This window comes from Hyperolius riggenbachi, chromosome 4 (assembly GCF_040937935.1).
Source record: "Hyperolius riggenbachi isolate aHypRig1 chromosome 4, aHypRig1.pri, whole genome shotgun sequence".
NCBI classification, from domain to species: domain Eukaryota; kingdom Metazoa; phylum Chordata; class Amphibia; order Anura; family Hyperoliidae; genus Hyperolius; species Hyperolius riggenbachi.
The window spans coordinates 201930036-201954101 of record NC_090649.1 but is presented as its reverse complement, the minus strand read 5'-3'; the positions used below and the strand labels follow the sequence as shown (position 1 = coordinate 201954101).

Here is a 24066-nt window from a genome sequence, read left to right as displayed (position 1 = left end):
GTTGCTAAGCTGCGTCCTGAGCTCACCTGCACTACGCCAGAGGTGCCCTGTCTGGCTGCTGTCCTAATTCCTGGCTCATACCCGGCAGAAGCCATTCCGGATTTAACACAGCTTTATTATGAATAGACAGTCCTTTCCGATGAGGCTGTCCAAAGACTCCAAATCCCTCTTTCTGCCTCAGTTGTGCCCCTTTTACGTCTGCTGTAAGACATCTATAACAAAGCTCCCATCTTAATTATTTTTTTTTTTGGAGGGCTTTCACGCTATAGGAACCAAATTCCTCTGTCCATTCCTCGTCTGAGATATCTCCTTAGGGAATATAAAGGAAAAAAAAATACATTTCAGTTTAATACTTACCTAAGTTGAGGGAAGGCTCTGCATACCATAGAGCAGTGTTTCTCAAAATTGTATTAGCAGTTGGCTGATGGTGTAATGGTTAAGGGCTCTGCCGACACTGGAGACCAGGGTTCGAATCTCGGCTCTGCCTGTTCAGTAAGCCAGCACTAATTCAGTAGGAGACCTTTGGCATGTCTACCTTACACTGCTACTGCCAATAGAGCGCGCCCTAGTGGCTGCTGCTCTGCTCTGGCGCTTTGAGTCCGCAAGGAAAAAAGCGCAATATAAATGTTATTTGTCTTGTCTTGTATCCCTTGTATCTAGCATGTATCCCTTTTCAACCCCTGTACTCACCAAATACCCCCTAGAATATTAAACATTATCACAAGTAGCCCTTGACAATATATATATTTAATCATAGTACATGATAATTGGTTCTAAACAATTTTCAAGCATTTACTATGGTTTTTAATTAGCTAAAATACTAATTTGGTGTTAAACACTTAAGTTCCAGCGGTCTCTGCCCCCTTAAGGACCATAGACCACTGGTACAATACCGAAAGAATCCCAACGAATCGCCGTGCATATCCACCTCAACCGCCATATGCCAGGAACCTCCTGACATCCACTCTGCCGTCTCTATGAGAGTCATGTGAGCCGGTCAGGAGCCGCTTTCATTGGCTCCTGACTGTGTCAATCAATGTAAGCCAATGGGAGCAGCTTACATTGATAGACACAGCCAGGAGCCAATGAAATCAGCTTATGACCGGATCACATGGCTCTGCCGTCAGACTGGCAGAGCCAGTGAGCTGCGGCAAGAGACGTAGGGTTTGAGCAGCGTGATCGGCGGGGATTGACAGAAACGGCAGATGCACGCTGCAGGATTATTGAAATCTACGCCCTGCCAGCCAGGAGCCCACCAAAACAGTGTAGATTTCAATCAACGCAGTCCTTAAGTAGTTAAGTAGTTAAATAAGATTTATCATTTTTTAAAACTATAAATCTGTCATTCTTGGTTAAGTAAAGTGGCTTGCAAACAGGGACGGATCTGGGGGGGGGCAAGCGGGTATCTTGCCCCAGGCGCAGTTTGTTGAATTCTTAAAAAGGCGGCAAAATTTGGATGGGGAATGGCAGTTTAGGCGCCAAAATCTGACCTTGCCCCAGGCGCAACTTGGTCTAGATCCGTTCCTGCTTGCAAAAGTATTCGGCCCCCTTGAAGTTTTCCACTTTTTGCCATATTACTGCCACAAACATGAATCAATTTTATTGGAATTCCACATGAAAGACCAATACAAAGTGGTGTACACGTGAGAAGTGGAACGAAAATCATACATGATTCCAAACATTTTTTTACAAATCAATAATTGCAAAGTGGGGTGTGCGTAATTATTCAGCCCCCTTTGGTCTGAGTGCAGTCAGTTGCCCATATACATTGCCCATATACATTGCTAATGAGTGCACCTGTGTGTAATCTAATGTCAGTACAAATACAGCTGCTCTGTGACGGCCTCCGAGGTTGTCTAAGAGAATATTGGGAGCAACAACACCATGAAATCCAAAGAACACACCAGACAGGTCAGGGATAAAGTTATTGAGAAATTTAAAGCAGGTTTAAGCTACAGAAAGATTTCCAAAGCCTTGAACATCCTACGGAGCACTGTTCAAGCATAGTTCAGAAATGGAAGGCGTATGGCGCAACTGTAAACCTACCAAGACAAGGCCGTGTACCTAAACTCACAGGCCAAACAAGGAGAGCGCTGAGCAGAAATGCAGTCAAGAGGCCCATGGTGACTCTGGACGAGCTGTAGATCTCTGCAGGTGGGGGAATCTGGCCATAGGACAACTATTAGTCATGCACTGCACAAAGTTGGCTCTTATGGAAGAGTGACAAGAAGAAAGCCATTATTAACAGAAAAGCATAAGAAGTCACGTTTGCAGTTTGCCACATGCCATGTGGGGGACACAGCAAACATGTGGAAGGTGCTCTGGTCGGGTGAGACCAAAATAGAACTTTTTGGCCAAAATGCAAATGCTATGGCTATCATTCATAAATGTCTTGTCGGTAGCTAAAATCCGTGTGGGAAAATACCGCTGTCGGTATTTCAGCCTTCTGGGTGGTCATTCATAAAAATGTTGCCTGTTGCGATAGGAGTGCGGAGATATCCCGCTGTAGGCTGGCGGTAGGCTGCCGGTAGCCGTGCGGAAACAGGAGAAGCTGTCCGAGTCCCTCCATGCGGTGTTCTCTCTGCTGCTGCTTGGGAGGTCTGTCCCATTCACTTACATGTACTCCGCATGCCTATCGCTACATCCAGGGGAGCAGTAATCCCCGTCCGCATACCGCCTGCGTTAGTTTTTATGAATTGGCATTTTGTTACATTTCCGCATAGAATCACCGCAGAATGCGGTGATTTATCGCACTGCTCAGAAAAGTCAGCATCACATGCGGAAACAGCCTTTATGAATACACATTTTGCTCAGTGCTCGGTAAAGTCGGCTGTTTTTAGCATTTCCGCATGCGGGAATGCTTTATGAATGATAGCCTATGTATGGCAGAAAACTAACACTGCACATCACTCAGAACACACCATCCCCACTGTCAAATATGGTGGTGGCTGCGTCATGCTCTGGGGTTTCTTCTCTTCAGCAGGGACAGGGAAGCTGGTCAGAGTTGATGGGAAGATGGATGGAGCCAAATACAGGGCAACCTTGGAAGAAAACCTCTTGGAGTCTGCAAAAGACTTGAGACTGTGGCGGAGGTTCACCTTCCAGCAGGACAACGACCCTAAACATAAAGCCAGGGCAACAATGGAATGGTTGAAAACAAAACATATCCATGTGTTAGAATGGCCCAGTCAAAGTCCAGATCTAAATCCAATCAAGAATCTGTGGCAAGACCTGAAATCTGCTGTTCACAAACGCTGTCCATCTAATGACTGAGCTGGAGCTGTTTTGAAAAGAAGAATGGGCAAGGATTTCAGTCTCTAGCTGTGCAAAGCTGGTAGAGACATACCCTAGAAGACTGGCAGCTGTAATTGCAGCAAAAAGTCGTTCTACAAAGTATTGACTCAGGGGGCTGAATAATTACACACACCCCACGTTACAGTTATTGATTTGTAAAAAATGTTTGGAATAATGTATGATTTTCATTCCAATTCTCACGTGTATACCACTTTGTATTGGTCTTTCACGTGAAATTCCAATAAAATTGATTCAGGTTTGTGGCAGTAATGTGACAAAATGTGGAAAACTTCAAGGGAGCCGAATACTTTTGCAAGCCACTGTACATCAAGCCAGAGTACCCCCTGGAACCGTCAGAAGTACCCCCTGGGGTACGCATACCACACGTTGAGAACCTAGACCATAGAGCAAGGGTGTTAATCACAGAAGTGTCCAAAATCTAAAAAAGAACTCATGGCTGGTTTATTAGGATTTAACATTTATTGGACAGTCTCAAATAAAGTGGCATAACTGTAGTGGGGTGCACCTGGCTTCCTGCTCCTCCCATGTCTGCAGAGTAACGCAGTGAAGCAGTTTGACCATACATGGCACTGGCGTAACAATAGGGGATACAACCCCTGCCCCCACAGGGAGGCCCCGGGCCCCCCCCCCCCCCCCCGGTCCGTATTGGTGGGCTGGAGGGGTCACAGCATGAGGAGAAAGCCATGCCCACAGTTGGCGGGGAGGGAGGGGGGCAGTCCCCCCCTCCCCCCTCCCTCACCTCGGGGCTCTCCCCTCCAGCTTGCGCATGCGCAGTGCTGTCACGCCGGCCGCCGTGATGACGCGAGGCGGCCGGCGTGCGACGTCATTGATGAGGTTTGCGGAAGAAGGAGCCCCGACACTAAGCCAGTGTCGCCCGGGGAGCTGAATGATCAGCCCTATATGGACAGCCGTGGGGAGAAGAGCCAGGAGGCCGGCGTGGGACGTCCCGACCAGCACTGGGCTGCAGAAAGCCCCTGGTAAGTGAACATTTTTATTTTAGCCAGAGCTCGGAGTCCCTTTAAAGGGAAGGTTCACGGTGGTTTAACCACTTTACCCCCGCCCGTACGAATTTCTCCGTCCCTTTTTCCATCCTTTAACCCCCAGGGACGGAGAAATCCGTACTTTCCGCGTTCAACGCTGCCCGCGCTCCCGCTCGTAAACACACCGCCCGCCGCTAGTAAACACGCCGCCGCCCACTCGCCCGGAGATCAATGAACGGGAAAATCCATTCCCGTTCGTTGATCTAAGCCCCACAATGATCCGCTGCTCTCCTATGGGCAGCGTGATCATTGTGAGAAAAAACTCACGTGTCTAGCCTCCTTATACTTCCTCCAAGCTTCCGGAAGGAAGCTTGGAGGTCGCATTAAAACAAAAAGTTACTGTGGCCATCTTGTGGCCAAATAGTAAACTACACCCTACACATTTTTCCCATACAAATAAATGATTTTTACACAAAAAATTAACTCATTACCTCCCACACTCCATATTTTTATTTTTTTCTGTAATTAAAAAAAAATTCAAAAATTTACAATTAAAAAAAATACATAAATAGTTACCTTAGGGACTGAACTTTTTAAATATTTATGTCAAGAGGGTATAACACTGTTACTTTATAAACTATGGGCTTGTAATTAGGGATAGACGCAAAACTGAAAAAAATGCACCTTTATTTCCAAATAAAATATTGGCGCCAAACATTGTGATAGGGACATAATTTAAATGGTTTTATAACCGGGACAAAAGGGCAAATAAATTTCATGGGTTTTAATTACAGTAGCATGCATTATTTAAAAACTATAATGGCCGAAAACTGAAAAATAATTATTTTTTTCCCCACATTTTTCCTATTTTCCCATTAAAACACATTTAGAAAAAATAATTCTTGGCATAATGTCCCACCTAAAGAAAGCCTAATTGGTGGCGGAAAAAACAAGATATAGTTCATTTCATTGCGATAAGTAATGATAAAGTTATAGACGAATGAATGGAAGGAGCGCTGAAAGGTGAAAATTGCTCTGGTGCTCAGGGGGTAAAACCCCTCAGTGGTGAAGTGGTTAAAAATAAAATTGCGAATCCACTTATCTGGGACTTCCTCCAGCCTGTGGCAGGCAAGACGTGCCCTTAGCACCGCTCCACAGGCTCCCGGTCTCCTCCGGTGGTGCACCCAACCTGGCCAGGCCAGCTCGGCTCTTCTGCGCTCCAAAATGCGCTTCACGCGGACGCACTGACTTCATCGGACGTCCTCCGGGCAGTACTGCGCAGGCGCAGAACTACTGCGTCTGCGCAGTACAGCCCGGAGGACGTCCGATGACGTCAGCACGCCCGCGTGAGGCACATTTTGGAGCACAGAAGAGCCCGAGCTGGCCTGGCCAGGTCGGGTGCGCCATCGGATGAGACCGGGAGCCTGCGGAGCGTTGCCGAGGGCACGTCCTGCCTGCCACGGGCTGGAGAAAGCCCCAGATAAGTGGATTCGCAATTTTTTTTATTTTTAAAGCACCATGAGCCTTCCCTTTAACCTCCTGGGCGATAATCCCGAGCTGAGCTCGGGGAATGTCGCGCAGGAGGAGTTCTTAGGCCCTGGTGGGCCGATTTGCATAATTTTTTTTTGTTACACGCAGCTAGCACTTTGCTAGCTGCGTGTAACTTCCGATCGCCGCCGCTCGCCGCAGATCCGCCGCTACCCGCCATGCCGCGCAGCCCCCTTCCCTCCCTGACCCCTTGCGCAGCCTGGCCAATCAGTGCCAGGCAGCGCTGAGGGGTGGATCGGGACTCCGACGTCACGACGTCCATGACGTCGGTGACGTCATCCCGCCCCGTCGCCATGGCGACCGGGGAAGCCCAGCAGGAAATCCAGTTCTGAACGGAATTTCCTGCTTACTCTGATCGCCGAAGGCGATCGGAGTGGGTGGGGGGATGCCGCTGCGCTGCGGCTATGATGTTCGTGGCAGTAATATGACAAAAAGTGGAAAACTTCAAGGGGGCCGAATACTTTTGCAAGCAGGAACGGATCTAGACCAAGTTACGCCTGGGGCAAGGTCAGGTTTTGGCACCTAAACTGCCATTCCCCATCCAAATTTTGCCGCCTTTTTAAGAATTCAACAAACTGCGCCTGGGGCAAGATACCCGCTTGCGCTTGCCCCCCCCCTAGATCCGTCCCTGTTTGCAAGCCACTGTACTTAACCAAGAATGACAGATTTATAGTTTTAAAAAATAATAAATCTTATTTAACTACTTAAGAACTACGTTGATTGAAATCTACACCGTTTTGGTGGGCTCCTGGCTGGCAGGGTGTAGATTTCAATCACATCCCGCAGCGTGCAGCTGCCGTTTCTGTTCGATCAAAGTGTCCATCACCCCCATAACTCAGGAGAAGCAGGCAGTGTACATATCCCATAAATTGACCGGGGGGGGGGGGGGCAGCGGCTTGGTCTGTGTGACCATCACCCCCATAACTCAGGAGAAGCAGGCAGTGTACAAATAAAAGAACATCGGCTTGGACACAGCGACCATGCTTAACCTGCTGAGCGGTCTGGACGAGCTCAGCTCGTCCAACACCGCCAGAGGCTGCCGCTCAGGCCCTGCTGGGCCGATTTGCACCAAATAAAAAGCAGCACACGCAGCCGGCACTTTGCCAGCCGCGTGTGCTGCCTGATCGCCGCTGCAGCGCGGCGATCCGCCGCGTGCAGCGGCGAAAGAGGGTCCCCCCAGCCGCCCGAGCCCAGCGTAGCCGGAACAAACAGTTCCGGCCAGCGCTAAGGGCTGGATCGGAGGCGGCTGACGTCAAGACGTCGGCTGACGTCCATGACGTCACTCCGCTCGTCGCCATGGCGACGAGGGAAGCGAAACACGGAGGGCCGCTCATTGCGGCCTTCCGTGTTATCTCTTGCCGCCGGAGGCGATCGGAAGATCGCCTCCGGAGCGCCCTCTAGTGGGCTTTCATGCAGCCAACTTTCAGTTGGCTGCATGAAATAGTTTTTTTTTTATTTAAAAAAAACTCTCCCGCAGCCACCCTGGCGATTTAATCAGAACGCCAGGGTGGTTAAACGACAACTGTAGTGGGGGAAATTGAGGCTGCAAAATGTATTTCTTTTAAAACAAAATCAGTTGCTTGGCAGCCCTGCTGGTCTGTTTGGCTGCAGTAGTATTTGAATCAAACCATAAACAAGCATGCAGCTAATCTTGTCAGAAATCTGACACAAATATCAGAAACACCTGATCTGCTGCATGCTTGTTCAGGGTCTATGGCTAAAAGTATTAATGGTAGAGGATCAGCAAGATGGCCAGGAAACTGGTATTGCTTACCTTTCCTTTGAAACAATACCAGTTGCCTGGCTATCTTGCTAATCCTCTGTCTCTAATACATGTAGCCATAGACCCGGAACAAGCATGCAGCAGATCAGGTGTTTGACATTTTCAGATCTGACAAGATTAGCTGCATGCATGTTTCTGGTGTGATTCAGACACTACTGCAGCCACATTGATCTGCAGGACAGCCGAGCAACTGGTATCGCTTAAATGGAAATAAATATGGCAGCCGCCATATACCTCACTACAGTTCCCCCTTAAAAAAACACTTTTTTAGAATACAACTACAATCCAGCCTGCTGTAGCTTGTATTTGTGGAGATTTTCAAACCACAAACACACAGTAGACTGCAAATAAATGAGCAGTAGCTAGTCGTGGCGTAGCTAAGAAGCTGTGGTCCCCAGTGCAAGTTTTGCATTACGGCCCCCCAAGCTCTTTATACATAATTGATACACCACACCAAAACCAATCAAGGACAACCACAGTGTCAGAGGTGCAAGAAAGGCATGGGAAACAGGGTGTTAATGATCACTGCTATTCTAATCATCGATAATATTCACTTCTATCAGCATAGGACCAATATAGAGCTAATATTGTGGTTGAGGCAGGGCCCCTCTAGCCAAAGGGCCCCGATGCGGTGGCTACCTCTACACCCACTATTGCTACACCCCTGGTAGCTAGCCAAGTTCTCTCTACTCCTATCACATCCACTAATCCTTCCCAACAGAGGCTGGTGTGTCAGAGAGCTAGTCTTCTCAGTCTTCTCAGGGGGCTGTCTGTTGTCTGATTGGTTGTAGTTATATGGTTCCTGGGTCAATTCTGCAGCTAAGAATCATGGGAGACCTAATATGGGGAGAGAAGACATTACTTCATATCAATTTTCAAATTTTCATGCTAAGCACATGTCTAATATAGCAGTTATTTTCGAAATTTAGTATTTGGGCAAAAATATGGCACTTTCCCTTTAAATTTCGCTATTTGGCGAAAATGTAAGCTAATTTTCGCAAAAATTCGGCAAAAGCTGGATTTTCGATGCGAAAAGGAGTTTGGCGAAAATTCGCAAGCAACACTGCAGAGGAAGCCCCAGGTAAGGAAGTAAAAAAAAAAATCCCCCCCCCCAAAAAAAATCAACTTTTCCCCCCTAGTTTAGTGTACTTTAATGTAAGCTATGAACTTCCTATTCACAAGACTGGGGAAGGCAAAAGACAAATCATTTAATTTGGGCGCAGATCGCCTTTGATTTGGTCACTGCCCTAGGCCGCTGTGGCAATTGCTGCTATTGCAGTGCCAAAAACACCTACGCAGTAGAGTGGCCCTGATGGTGCTCAGCTATTTCTGCTGGAGTCAGACTGGAAGCTTGCTAGTGCGCCTGTGCACACCGGCGACAAGTGGACTTCGGGGATCCCAGCACTGGATTGCCTCTGCTGAGGAGGATGGGGGAAGCCTCTATAGGATCCAGAGACTTTCCCCTCCGAGATAAGTACCTCCAGGGGCACTTTTTGTCCCTTCAGGTCTACTTAAAAAAAAAAAAAAAGTGTGCCCGAGGCAAAAATAAAATAAAAATCAAAAGATACGGATACTTGCATATTCTCAGGCACTGGTGGCTCCTTTTTGTGTCCCTCCTTCCCTTCACGCTGCTCCAATAGTCCTCATTTACACTAGCACTATCCACTGCACACCCTTGTGGATTGCACTCCAGAAAGCACAGCAACCGAGGCAGTGTGACTGCGCAGCTCGGAAACATTAGAAACCATATATGCCCAATAAGCACCTGGTGGTGGCTGCTATGCACAGCTGTGTAGGAGCATGAACAGAAAGGGTGCGTGGAGTGGACAGAACAGGGGCTACAAAGGCAGCAGGGAAGGGAGGACAGCTACCACAAGTGTCTGAGGACATAAAGATCAAGCAATTATCCATAACTGCTTCTTTTTACACCAGTTTTACTTTTATAACAGTTTAGGGCTTCATGTGCTCCAAATCAATCTTCAGTTGCTACATAAGTTTTATTTTCTCCATGTTATAGTAAGTTTACAGGCCTTTTCTCACACAAATCAGTTAGCATATTTTGTCACTAGATGGCAGTAGACGCAACCAATATTTCTATGCAGTCAGGAGCAACAATTAGATGAGCTAGAGCTGGGCCTTCTACCTGGCCTGTATGCAATTAACTTTCCTCTGGGTGTTATTGTCACACATGGTCAATAAAATGCATTATAAACCACCAGCAAACAAGAAAATACTCAAAACTATTTTATTAATAGCTTTTCACCTACTTTCTGTACGTTTTCAATTACAAGTGATGAAAAATTATTGTAACAATATAAAAAAAAAAATCCTAGTAGAAAAGGTTAATTGAATAGAGCCCCTTTTCACTGAAGCCCACCAAGTACATGTTTTGCAGAAAACCACATGCACAGGTGAGGTAATTACTCAGAGCTAACTACCACTGCAGATTTCCACAAAGCATACACTGGTGGAGGTACTTGGACAGATTTGTGAAGCCCTGAACAGGAGGTTGTAAGACTTATGTTATGCAAGTGAGTCACACTTTTCAGGTTGACAAAACGAACAACTTTGTCTTTACAGAACAATGGAGGCTAATATAAATACACTTGCCTGGTGGGCATGCTGTCTGTATCACTGGAGCAGGAGATCGTCATCTGCCTTCAGTAGCTGTATGTTTGTGCCATGTAAGCCACAGTCAGTCTAACAGACCATCAATCAGGCAAACATTTCTTTAAGCATAGTTGCCAAGTGGTAAAAAACACAGAAATTCCAGGATCTGACATTGGCACATATAAAGTTCACCTTTTCTCCTTAGTTTTCTCCTAGGAAATATTTTCACAACTTCATAAAATGCCTTTTAAAGTGGACCTGAACTCTTGCACAAGAGAAGGAAAACAGAGAGAAATGTACCCTGTATGTATTTATAGAGCCTGAATAATTCCCCCTCATATGTGTCTAATCAACTGTAATTTGATCTCAGCTTTGTCAGCGGGTAGCCTCAGCAAGTTTGTAAACACAGGATGTTAACCCTATGTCTGCTTCCATCAAAGCAGGAAGTAGACACACTGCAGATTTATTGCAGGATTTGTATCAGCTGAAACAAATAGTTTTCTTTAAATGTTATTATGCTCTATCATTTAGGCCCAGTGCACACCAAAACTGCTAGCAGATCCACAAAACGCGAACGGTTTTGGGTGCAGATGACAGATTTGGGCCAGTGCACACAGAGCGGATGCGATCCGCCGGCCACATCCACCTGAACATTCGCTTAGCTAATGTAATTGAATGGGCTGGTGCACACCGGCGGTTTGAGGTTTTTAGCAAACCGCAAACGTGCAGCAAGAGGGACGTTTGCGGTTTGCTAAAACATCAAACCGCCGGTGTGCACCAGCCCATTCAATTACATTAGCCAAGCGGATGCGGCCGGCGGATCCGCTCAGTGTGCACTGGGTCTTAGAGCAGAGAGGGAATTCTGAGCTCAGGTCTGCTTTAAGCCACCAGCAAGCAAATGCTAAAAATAATTTGGTACTTATCCGTTAGCCGGGCGCATCCGGCAGGTGGCACTGTTGTTGCTAATTCCAATGATAATTACTTCACGTAAAGAAAACTGAATTTAAATGTCGCGGGTGGCGCTAATTGCATTCCTAGTTAAAACAACAATATGCGTATTAACAAAATTGATTTAATTAAATGAGAAATAAGCCGGCGGCAATGTAACAGATCAAGCGGCCGGACATGCGTGTCCCCCAGAGTCGTTCGTCGCGGCAGGGAATCCTGCCTGTTTGCGACGAACAATTCTGGGGGGGGACACAAGTCCCCCCCCCCCCGGGCTGCCAGTGTTCTATACGAGAGAGGGCAAGGAGGGGGGGGGGGGGGGGGAGGTGAGCGAGACACGAAGCCGGCGGCTTGATCTGTTACATTGCCACCGGCTCATTTCTCATTTAACCCCCTTGCCGTTACAATTCTGGCGGCAAGGGGGCAGCGCAGCATTTTTAAATTTTTTTTTTTTTTAAATCATGTAGCGAGCCCAGCTCGCTACATGATAGCTGTTGACAAGCAGCATCCCCCCACCCACTCCGATCGCCTTTGGCGATCAGAGTAAGCAGGAAATCACGTTCAGAACGGGATTTCCTGCTGGGCTTCCCCGGTCGCCATGGCATCGGGACGTCAGAGGGAATCCCGATCCACCCCTCAGCGCTGCCTGGCACTGATTGTCCAGGCTGCGCAAGGGGTCTGGAGGGGGGGGGCGCGGCGGGTAGCGGCGAATCGGCGGCAGCGATTGGAAGCTGCACGCAGCTAGCAAAGTGCTTGCTGCGTGCAGTAAAAAAAAATTAAAAAAAATAATAATAATAAATTTGAAAAATCGGCCCAGCGAGGCCTGAGAAATCCTCCTACGCAGGTTACCCCGAGCTGAGCTCGGGATAACCGGCAAGGAGGTTAATACACATATTGTTATTTGAACTAGGAATGCAATTATCGCCACCCGCGGCGTTTACATTCACAGTTTTGTTACATGAAGTAATTATCATTGGAATTAGCAACAACAGCGCCACCTGCCGGATGCGCCCGGCAACGGATAAGTACCAATAATTTTAATAGTACATTTCCACCTACCTTTTTTTTTTATTACAGAGTGCTCAAAAATGTCCCAGCCAACTGTAATTTAAGGCTGGCAGATAGTAGAGTTTGCTGCCAGTCAATCATTTGCCTAGTTGTTGAAAACAAATACAGGCTCCAGCAAGGTGGGAGTGTCTGTGTGCTGTTTGGAATACTGTTGCTGTGAAACTGTCCAGGGTACTATTGGCAAGGATGAAAAGTGCAACAAATAGGGTTTCATTTTTTTTTTTTAATTCTTAACCATATGCAAAATGAGAATACATACTTTTATAAACCATTTGCAAAAAGACTCCTCTGTATTTTATACATGCTCTTATAATGAAAGATTTTTCCTTTATAAACTGTACCCAGGATGACATGATGAGATGTGTATGTACAGTGCCAAGCATACTAATAACTAGCCACATAGGTAGAAACCGAAAGATTGGCACCATATGACTCGGCAGACTACTGAGGGAATCAGTAGAATTATCAGAGTAGAAGTTGAAAGGATACGGGCACCAAAGACAAAAAGTCCAATTAGTGTCCCCTTTATTACATCCTCCTCCTTACAAACAACAAAAATTGCAAGGTGTGAGGCCTGACAGCAGTTTCGCGGGCTAGACCCGCTTCGCTAGATGCAACAACACATGCGGTTGCCAAAATACTATCATGCAATATATGCACAAGCAGATGCCAAGTGCTTACTGTCACAGTGTGCCTCCCTCTGCTGCTGAGCATTCACCATGAAACAAATACTCCCCCCTCTCCCAGTGGATTCTCCCACCCAGTGAGAATCACTTAGATCAGTGTTTAACATTTTATTGGCATGTACCCCTTTTAAAAACCCTGTACTCACCAAGTACCCCCTAGTATAGTAAACATCACAAGTACCCCTTGACAAATATATATTTAATCGTAATACATGGTAATTGGCTCTAAACAATTTCCAAGCATTTACTATTGCTTTTCATTAGCTAACACTATTTTGGTGTTTAAATAAGATTTATCATTTTCTAAAACTACAAATTGGTTATTCTTGGTGCATATCAAGTCCGAGTACCCCCTGGAACCATCGAAAGTACCCCTGGGGTACGCATACCACACGTTGAGAACCTAGGACTTAGATGACTGCTACCCCTCCACCCCCCCCCCCCCAGTTGCCCAGCTCTTTATAAGGGTAGGATGGCAGCATTCAAGCCTTTCCCTTCAGGTTTCCTCTAAAGCACACCTGAACCGAAAGGGATATGGTGGCTGCAATATGCATTTCCTTATAAACAATACCAGTTGTCTGGCAGTCCTGCTGATCTCTTTGGCTGCAGTAGGGCATGAATCACACCTGAAACAAGCATGCAGCTAATCCAGTCAGGCTTCAGTCCGAAACATCTGACCTTCATGCTTGTTCAGGATCTGTGAAATTGTAGGCAGATCAGCAAGCAATTGCAATCAATGCGCATTGCTTAAAAAGGTAAAACTGTCCACACTGGTACCATTACCTGCTTATTGTGTCAGAATGTAGATTCTACATCTCAATTAGTGCTGCTGTAGGTTTTAGGATGTAGATTCTATGTACTGTATTAAAAACCAATAACATAGAAAGGGTTTGAGTTTTTGTTTTTAATCACCTGTTCCTTTTTAACCCTAGCCGAGCAACCCATTGTTAACCCCTGCAATACCTATACCTGTTTATAAAAACTTTTAATGACTGCCACATATAGAAATCAGATGTGATTGCTAGGGCAAAAAGTTTAGGGACCCAATGCTCTACAGATGTAATACTCTGCCATTTGCAATGCATCTGTACAGCACTCTGGCCCTCGGTCACCCTAGCAAACGCATCGATTGCCACAGACGCGCAGGCTGGGAATTACGGTCCGCCACATGCTCAGCTAGTAATAAAATATGGCATATAGGGTATCATTTGAACCGAGAAGGACCAAAGAATTCATTTTTATATGTGTTTTATAACTGTGAGATGTGTCATGTGAACATTAGTAAGGGTGAGAAAAAAAAAAAAAAAAGTCCTATAAAATGGTTTTGGGATAAAAATATTAACCAAAGAAAGCCTAGATGGTACAAAAACACAACACAGGAAAAAAACACAATGGCCTCAATTCACTAAGATTTATCAAACATTTTATCAAACGTTTGATAATTGACCTCATGCGTAAAATCTAATTTTGAACTCACTAAAGTGTTAAATATTTATCAAATATTTTATTGATAAAATGTTCAATAAATATATAACATAATATAACACCTTAGTGAATTCAAAATTAGTTTTTACCCATGAGGTAAATTATCAAACGTTTGATAAAGTGTTTGATAAAGCTTAGTGAATTGAGGCCATAATATCACTAATATAGTGATAATAAACTGTCAACACTACATATGGGGCATCCAAAGGCCAGTGGGGTTCTCTAATGTTGCCCACTAGTAATACAATATTTTTTGTACAATCTTACCTTTTCTATGTAATATGAGGGACTACTTGAAATGTCCAAAGTATAATCATGCAGTTTACCTTTGTACTACATAGATTTGGTATAACAAAAACAAACAAAAAAAATCCTCATCAGCGGGCACCTTAATCTGGCAAAAATTTAGACTGAAAGGTAATTCAAGGACTTCCAGTGCGCTCATGGTAATCAGTGCTCCATACACTTACCAGTGTCAGGCTTCTTTTACACTGCAATTGCAATTCCGATTTCAGTGAATGCTAGCAACACAAGAAAAAAATTGCATCGAAAGTTGGAATCGCATGTAAAATCGTATCAGAATTGCATGTAGTGTAAAATGAGCTCTTAGGGCCTTTTTCCACTACCCTGCGATTTTAATTCTGATCGCAAATCGCAAGGTACATTAAACGAATGGAAACTGCAGCAACAATTTCCATTAGTGCGATCAGATTGCGATGCGATTTTGGTCAAAACGCGATCGTCGCCCTCCTCGTTTTGGATGCGATTGAGCTTTACTATACTGAGTAGCTCAATCGCATGGTGGAAATTGAAACGCGATTGCAATCGCATTTCATAGTGGAAAAGAGCCCTCATACTGGATTCTCAACAGCAGACCTCTTCACTGGAGCAGAAAGGAAAAGTCTACCAGGTAGAGCACAATCGCACCTAGTGGCTAAAACAGAATAGCAGCATGGTATGTATAATTGCACAAATGACTGCAAGGTCAAGGCCCCTAGTAAGGGCTGGTGCACACCAAGAGCGCTTCTGAGCGCTTTTAAAAGGCTAGCGCTTTGAAAAGCACTTGGGATAGATCACACCAGAGTGATGTGATTTTCTCCCAAACATGGGTGATGCAGCATTTCTGCGCTTTTCTGAGGCGATTCAGCCTCAATGTTAAGCATACAAAAGTGCAAAATCGCTCTGAAAAGCGCTGGAACAGTGATTTTCAAAGCATTTTTTGTTACAGTGGAGCTAGAACTGAACAGCTTCTGTAACAAAAAAAAATAAAAAAGCTACACCAAAAATCGCTAGGCACATGCCTAGAATCACTCTGAAAAAAAAAATCACTTCAAGCAGCGCTGAGTGTTTGCGATTACTCTAGCGCTTTTTGGTGTGCACTGGCCCTAACAGTGTGTGTGATTGGGTGGAAATAGACAATGGGACAAAGCTAAGAAAGTTTATATCAAGCTTTCACTTATGAAGAGAGCTTAGTTTTACTGTGCCTAAAGATCCAAGCTGAAATCCTACTAGGAAATTAAAAATCTCCTTGCATTAAAAGTACTCAGCTGCTGTATTTAATTGTCAGCTAACAGCTTTCAAATGCTTGCAGTTTTCACACAGAGTGTGCAGATATTCAAGTTAGAATTTTCAGCTCATCCCTACTCTGGTATACTACTAGAATTCATAAGAATGTGCCCGACAAGGAGAAGCAATGCCCAATGGCACTAAAGACAGAACTGTAGTGAGCTGACTACAGGCAGAGCTTACACAATTAAAGGACAACTGTAGCGAGAGGTAACTGTAGTGAGAATATGGAGGCTGCCATATTCATTTCCCTTTAAGCAATACCAGTTGCCTGGGTGTCCAGCTAATCCTCTTCCTCTAATACTTCTGGCCATAGACCCTGAACAAGCATGCAAAAGATCAGGTGGTTGACATTGTCAGATCTCACAAGATTATCTGCATGCTTGTTTCTGATGTTATTCAGACTCTACTGAGCCAAATAGACCAGCAAAGCTGACAGGCAACTGGTGTTGCTTAAAAGGAAATAAATATGGCAGTGTGTCTATCTCTCACTACAGTTAAAAACAGGGAACACCAAGAGCCCCAATAGAGAAATTCGTACTGGACAAGGTGGCAATAAGTTTGTATTGCTAGATACTCACAAGTCAGGGTCACCAGCAGGCAACCACTAAAGGCAGGTGGGGAGATTGTCCTGACCCCACTCAGGATTAAGAAGTCGCTCTCTGTAGACAGGAAGAAAGGGTAGCAACCCTCCACCAAGGGTGGACTCAAAATTGTATACAATGAACAGAGGCGCCAAAAGTATAAAAGATTAGATTAAATGAGCTTAAAAAGCAACTTAAATGGCAAAATTGAAGGAGGAAAGTGGTGGTCTTACCTCCCTCAAGCAGACACGACAACGACTGCGATTCAGACAGTCAAACACATTTATTAGGAACTCCAAAAATAAATTTTGGGAGTTCCTAATAAATGTGTTTGACTGTCTGAATCACAGTCGTGTCTGCTTGAGGGAGGTAAGACCACCACTTTCCTCCTTCAATTTTGCCATTTAAGTTGCTTTTTAAGCTCATTTAATCTAATCTTATACTTTTGGCGTCTCACTACAGTTGCCCTTTAATCATGTACAGTGGTTCCCAAGCACCAGATTTCAGCACTATGTTTAGTCTCGTCATTTGCTTTGTAGGGTTATATAAAATTGCAACCCTGCCAATAATGCAATGTCATACAAAAACAAACAAACTGTCTTTAACCATCAGCTCCAGAAAATAAATGACACCATTCACATTTTATTCAAGCCATTTATTGAAGCACAAAACAGCTGAAGAGACAGTGGAAAACATAAGGTGATCAGGTTTCAGCACCTTCCAGACAGACATTTTCCAGAGATTAACTGACTGTTCCCAATACCAGGGAAATCAGAGTTTCAGCAGAACAGAGATTTCCTGACTCTTGCAAGTACAATCAATTCTGTTTGCCTGATGTACAAAGAAGGATCATGAATTAAGATTACCTGCAATTATGGGCCTGTTTCCACTAGCTGCCGTGCGTCCTTTACAGAAAAAATTCTGCAATGTTGGCCGGATTGCTATGGCAAGTGATTTGGACGGCAGCATTATCCCCTATGGCAGAGAGTTTACTCACTCAATTTGCCTGTGGTGAGACTGCGGGTTCGGCCAGATTTCTGCTGTAGTGGAAACGAGCCCTCAAGGCGTTTGGTATTCTCACAGCCAGAAAAATCAGGCGTAATTTCTAGGACATCTCTAGGTGCGAGTGTCTGTACAAGTTCAAATCTACAGCAAACCCATGCCAAAACAAAGCAATGCACACCAATCCCAGCGCCACCAGCCAGCACCATGACATTACAGGATATGAAGCTACTGCTTCCACATGTGCATTACATTATTTGGCAGAAGTTTGCTTACAGGCTGGTTCAGACGGGCACATCACGTTGAGCTGATGCTAAGCGCTTCTCTGCAAACCAGCAGAGCAGCATTTGGAATAAGTTTCTGTCATTTGGCAGATACAGCAAGTTCTAACCTCTGCCGGGAACATTAAAGTGGCACTTTTAGCAAATATTGAACGCCAATGTAAAGACAAGATCAAGCGCGACATTTGTGCAAAGACCGTAAACAACTGTCAGTGGCTGTCCATTTTCTTGACCGCATTTAAAAGACGTGTGCCGTGGCCGTTGATTAGTGTTGCCCAGATGTCCGTGTGAACCAGTCCTAAGGGGGGGATCGGCACAGGAAAACTGCTTTGGGTTCTGAAAATGTTATTGAACGGCAAACAAAAAAACTTGGACTTTTAATATTCAGTTTTTTGTTTTTTTTAAATGCTCAATGTCTTGATTTGCTAGATTAAAAACAAAAAATAAATAAATTGATAGCCAAGTTTTTGTAGATAGCAGAATTCAAGACCAACCCCCCTTAACCCTAAAACCAGTCATTTCCTTTGTATGTCCCAAGCATGCTAGGAATATATAAACACAGACGTTACTACAATGCAGCCGCATGATCTGCTTTTGCAGTCATCTTTAGCATTACAGCACTAACACACCAGCCTAACTGCATTCAACATATTTAGAAGTCATGGCTGATGTAGGAAATGCAAATTTCACCATATCTCAAGCACAATGATTTTAGCTAGTATTACTACTACGTTCCCCGCTGCTCAGAAAGCTACATAATGAAATGATCTATAGACAATGCATTCAGCTTCAAACAAAAGAGCAGAAATATTACAAAACACATTTAAGCAAACTCGCTTTTCTATACTTCCTTTTTGATATTACAATGTGTACTATAGGTTAATGTAGAGGGATATTTAAGTGTTCATATACTTAAGTGTGTTTAAAATAACTTAATGAAGACCTAATCAATAACAGTGTACTTGCCATACTTCTGTTACATCATTGTACGATACATGCACTTTACCTCCACTATGCAAGTTTCTTCTCTGTACTTATCTTTGCTCAAATAATGTGCTTTAAAGCCATCCCCGCTTATTCTGCAGGTTTATGGGAACCTAAAAAATGACCTGTACAAAAAAAAAAAAAAAAAAAAGTTTCACAGATTTGGGGCTTCTACTGGCCTCCTGCAGCCACCCTGTGCAGTGACTGAATGAACCTCCAGTCCACCCTGCGCCTCAGTTTTGATTCTGTCGACTCAACTCAGCCAGTCGATTACCACTGCACCTGCATGGTCCTGGCCATGCGCATCCTCTGTCACGCTCCCGTCCCTGGGAGCTTACTGCACAGTACAAGAAAAAGGTGTACTGCGCAGGACACTCCCGGTGACCAGGAGCGCAATCGAGAATGCATGCGACCGGGACCGTGCAGGCGCAGTGGCAGTCAACTGACTGAGCTGCCAGAGTTGAAACGGAGGAGCAGTGGGGGAGGGTGTGGAGGATCGTTCAGTGACAGCGTGGACACAGGGCAGCTGCAGGGGGCCGGTAGAAGCCCCAGGAAAAGGAAACTCATTTTTTACAGGTCGGTTTAGGTGCCTTTTAAATGGATGTTCTAAACTCAGTTTCAGTTGACAAGCTAACAAGACCTGCAAACACTTAAGGTCCATACCCACGGCAAGATTTGTGCGATTTTGCGCAAGGAAGTTTGTTTCACATGACAGTTTAACAAATATTCACTAAAACAAGGTTTAAAGGTTCCATTAAAATGTTTGCTAAAGTCAATGGACTTTAGCGAAAATTTGACCAATCATTCTAATAGTTTGTGTTCAGTCGTTAACATCTTGTCATTGCCGATAATGGGAAGATTAGTTGGGGGAATGATGGTTGGCCAGTGGGGTTCCCCGATCTTTCCATGGGCACCTGGCAGGTTTGCAAGCTTCTTTTAGAATGAGAACACTTTGCAGAGAGGAGTAACAGAAGTACATTGCATTACTAATCAGATCATCATTAAGGCACAGTTCAGTATACACACACCACATTTTAAGTGCTTCTTCAAAGGATTCATATTAGGCAAGCCGGATTTGTAACCAAACCAGTCCTGAAAAAACAGCAAACCATTTGTATGAGGTTTTCAGGAGAGAGAATTGAAATGTATTTGTGAAAAGGAGCCTTGATAAATATGCAAAGAGGTTCTACATAAATAAAATAGCTATTTTCTATTATAAAAAGGGTCTGAGCTGATAGCCTATGGGACACCCCGATTGCTTGTGAATGCCATTAGTAAGACGGTAATCTGGGCTTGCTATAAGAGCAGTCACTTACAAACCAGCAATGTTATGCCAGGTAGCCTTTAGCCAGAACAGCCAGCATTTATTAATAAGGGAGGAGATTGCAAATGTCTGCCACATTAAAACTTTAGGAAAAAAAAAAAAAAGTCAAGGCCGGGATTTGAGCATCACTCATGCACTGCAATGGTTTCCAAATGAAAGGAACTTTGGTAGATCAAGCCAAATGAGTTATTAGAGAGGACTTTTAGAGAACACTGGGATGTACAGATGGTCAATAACTTCAATGGAAAAATTGTTTGCAGTTATAAACTGAAAGTTAACACCTTAAAACCTTACTGCAGGCGACCTTATGTAACTCTACAGAGGGCATATGAGGCATCCTCAGGAACAGCAGGTATAGAGGATCTCCGCTAAAAGCAGGTGCAGTAAACAGGCCCAGTCAGCGAAGAGAGACCTAGGTCACCAGATAAAAGTATATCAATATTTTTTAAACCGGTCCCTAGAGTAAGTGCCTTGCATAGTCTATTCATAAAGCTGACTGACTAGGAGGGGACAAAGTGACTTCAGGCTAAACATTGAGACCAATGCTATGCATTTTTATGGAGAACCTCTTTACATTCACATTGCAAGAATAAACAAAAAGTCTGTTACCTTGTAAGTGCAGCTACAGGCAGACACACAAAAACACCAATAGCAAAGTCTAATTCTCTTAAAAGCAATTATGAGAAACACTGTTCCCGATAATTAAATACACCTGTAGTGTAACATATGAGGGATCACTGCCCCCGATATAACACAGTGGTAGACAAAAACTACCGATTTTTCACAATCCATTATGGGAGACACTGCTCCCGATAATGTCAACTCTTGCATGATAAAAGTTACTGGAAGCTCTGCTTTAAAAGGCATAGGAAGCCTGGCACGAAATAAAGCTCATCTCCTTGTTTCAGAACATCTCACAGCTAGGCTCAGCAGTTCATACTGATACAGTAGGCCCCCGCACTACACTCATGAGCTGTGATGGTGCACAGTGTAAAAATCGACATCCCAAGCATAATTCAGCAGTAATAGGTTATTCCTTTAGTAGAGGTGCAGCAGATAGTATATTGGTGTGTTTGCCAGTAGACAAAAGGTCTACACACGTGAATCATGCCACATCCTTGTCTTATTTGCTGAAGAATAAACCCGGTTCCTGATGTTTTTTGCACCCACTGTGTAAATAGCAGAACTTCCAGTAAAAGGTTTCACAAATTAAGCAGATGCTGCTTTTAATTTTCATTGCAAGTAAAAAAAAAAAATCCGACAGTATAACCGTCAATTATGGAAGGCACTGCTTCCGATAATTTACCAGAATAACAAAATTAATACTATTTATAGTGAACTCTGTCACTGATAAATAAATAAACCATTTTCAGTGCGATAGAGGAACTCCTGCTATAATTTACCCAATCATTGTCAAATAACCGATCCTGCACTGCAGGGATACGGGTTGTCATACGATTTCTAGCCTGATAGAACAGTGTTAAGTGAGTGTCAGATCCCAACTCAAACTGTTCATCCATTACAGTAATAGGGTTTTCCCCTGGCAAGTATGCACAACCAGTGTTGGCCTCAAATGAATATGTATGGTTCAACCAGAACCAAAATTTGTACCAGCAAAACTAATTTTATCGGTGGCAAAACAGATTAGGGAATAGCTGATCAATTAAGCAGCAGCATTCTGTAATCGGATTAACGCTTGGCAACGTTCTAGTTCTGATGACACTAATTCAGATTCTGGTCAAATTTTCAATACTTAACATACAACACGGAAAAAAATTGTTATAAAAAAAGGATTTTAGCATGGAAAACTAATGTAGTAGAATTGGCATGTAAACTGTAGCATCCGCTCATGGCCAAAATTACCTAATTAGCATTCTTAAAAATGATCAACAAACCGCTCACCTGTAGTGAAAGGAATAAGGAGGATGCCATCTTCATTACCTGGAGGTTTGTAAAATTAGGTCCTGGTTATTGTGCTGATCCAGTTTCTATGTACACAACTGGAGCAAGCATGCAGCCAGAGGTTTCAATGAATAAGAACTCCTGCAGACTTCCTCTGACCATGTGATTTGGAAAGAGGCTGTGGATCAAGACAAGAGCCAGTACCATTTTTCCTTTCTTGCAACAAAGTTAGCCAGCAATGGCAGCATATTATAATGTATTGATACAATGCTGACATATTCCATTCACTTCAGGTTTGTTTAGAGATCAAGACAAAGGTTTGAAAACTGGGCAGAAGTGCAAAAACTGGAGGACGTGATGTAGTTGCCAATAGCAATAAGATTCTAATATTGTTCCTCAGTAGATGGATTATAGCAGCCCGGTTGCCATGTGCAACCAACGACCCCCACAAAAAAGGTAAAAAACACCAATTTCTAGGGAAGAGAGGAGAGTGGGGAATAGGAAAAATATTATGCATACTACCCACTGAGGCAAAGAGGTAATCAAAGTGCCAATTAAGAATAGGCTACCTGCCACAGTCAATAACATGAACAATTAAAACAGATTACTTCCACTCCCCACACGGTCAAGTTAGTACAAGCTTTCTCAATGCAAGGTAGAAAGCTGTCAGTTGGGTAAAGGGTCCTCCAGTATTGCCGTGAAAATAGAGCGCTAGATAAAGCCACGTGTGGGAAGAAAGAGAGATAAGTGCTTAGACATTTATACAATACATCTATCTGCTCAGAACTCATTGTTGATCTCCCAGATCTCCCCAGCAAGTGCATTGGCAGCTCCCTGGACAGTCCACGTCAAAAGTGCCAGCTGATTTTTAAACAAATCTTTGTCGAATAGCTCTTTGTTCGTTTTCTGAAGACGTATGTGCTTGATCAGGGCAGAAACAGTGTGGTTGCCATAGCCATACAGGATGTGTCGAAAAGGAGTGTCTAAGGGTGAAACGTATGGAGACAGCATGGAGTGTTCAACCTTGAAAAGGAAAGCACATAAAAAAAAAAAAAAAAAAGTTTAAAAAGCACAGTAATTCAGGGATCCTTACTCCTCATGCAAACTTCTGAGGATTAAGGCGTAGAAGCATAAATATTTGTACCAATATTTAATTTGTAAAAACCTATAGATCACAATGGATGAATTATATTCCAGTGTACTCCGCAGGCTCTTATTGCCCCACCTGTCATTGGCTTGCCTCCTCATTCTCCTCCGGTGCTGTAAGTAAAGTTTCACAGACCCTGCGTTACCCCCGTCACACCCACCCAGCTACTTTTTTCATGCCAACCGGCTGGAAAACAAATTCTGGGGAGAACACTGTATTACCTTATTTTATAGGTAGTTTTATCCATTTTAGCTAAATAAAATGTAAAATAATTTACATGAGCCACCCTTGAGAAATACACAAGTATAGTAGTATGTTGCAAAAGAGTATACTTCCCACATTTTTGTTAATTTATATATTTTAAGAGGTTCAGCAACTTCCAAAACCTCTTCGGGTGAAGCTTACATATGGTATCATTAGTGAACCAGCCACACTGCAGGACAGGAGAACAAAATAAAGTATAGTAACTGCTTTCACTTTTCAACTAATATTGGTGCAAACAAAAGCCCATTAAAATCAACAAGCTGATGAAGTATGGAATCAAGATGAGAAAGGCATATTGCCTGATGCTAGGAAGAAGAAAAAAAAAATGGAAGGTTTCACCACAAGGCAGTTGTATTTTAAATGAAGAAAGCGTGAATTAGAATGCATGTGTATGCATATGTTTAAAACGTTCATTTGTTCCAGAGTAAGGCTTCGTTCACATCAGGGATGTTTCTGTGCGCTTTTCACAGCGCATTGTCCTGTGCGTTCAGCAAGGTATTGATTTTCCCATGTAATTAAATGTGCCTGGTTCACATCTATGCGCTGCGCAGCGCTACAAAAACGTAGGGTTGCATGCATTAATATGCGTTGA

At 43.9% G+C, this 24066-nt stretch overlaps 1 protein-coding gene across 1 annotated transcript in view; it reads right to left on the bottom strand.

Moving 5' to 3' along the window:
- Window positions 1-17210: 17210 nt before the first annotated feature.
- The window catches only part of TFRC (transferrin receptor), a 79883-nt gene continuing 73027 nt past the window's right edge, over window positions 17211-24066 (bottom strand). Inside the window, exon 19 of the mRNA XM_068281235.1 lies at window positions 17211-23086. Coding sequence (XP_068137336.1) covers window positions 22844-23086 — 243 coding nt within the window. The 3' untranslated portion in view covers window positions 17211-22843. The remainder of the gene's footprint in view (window positions 23087-24066) is intronic.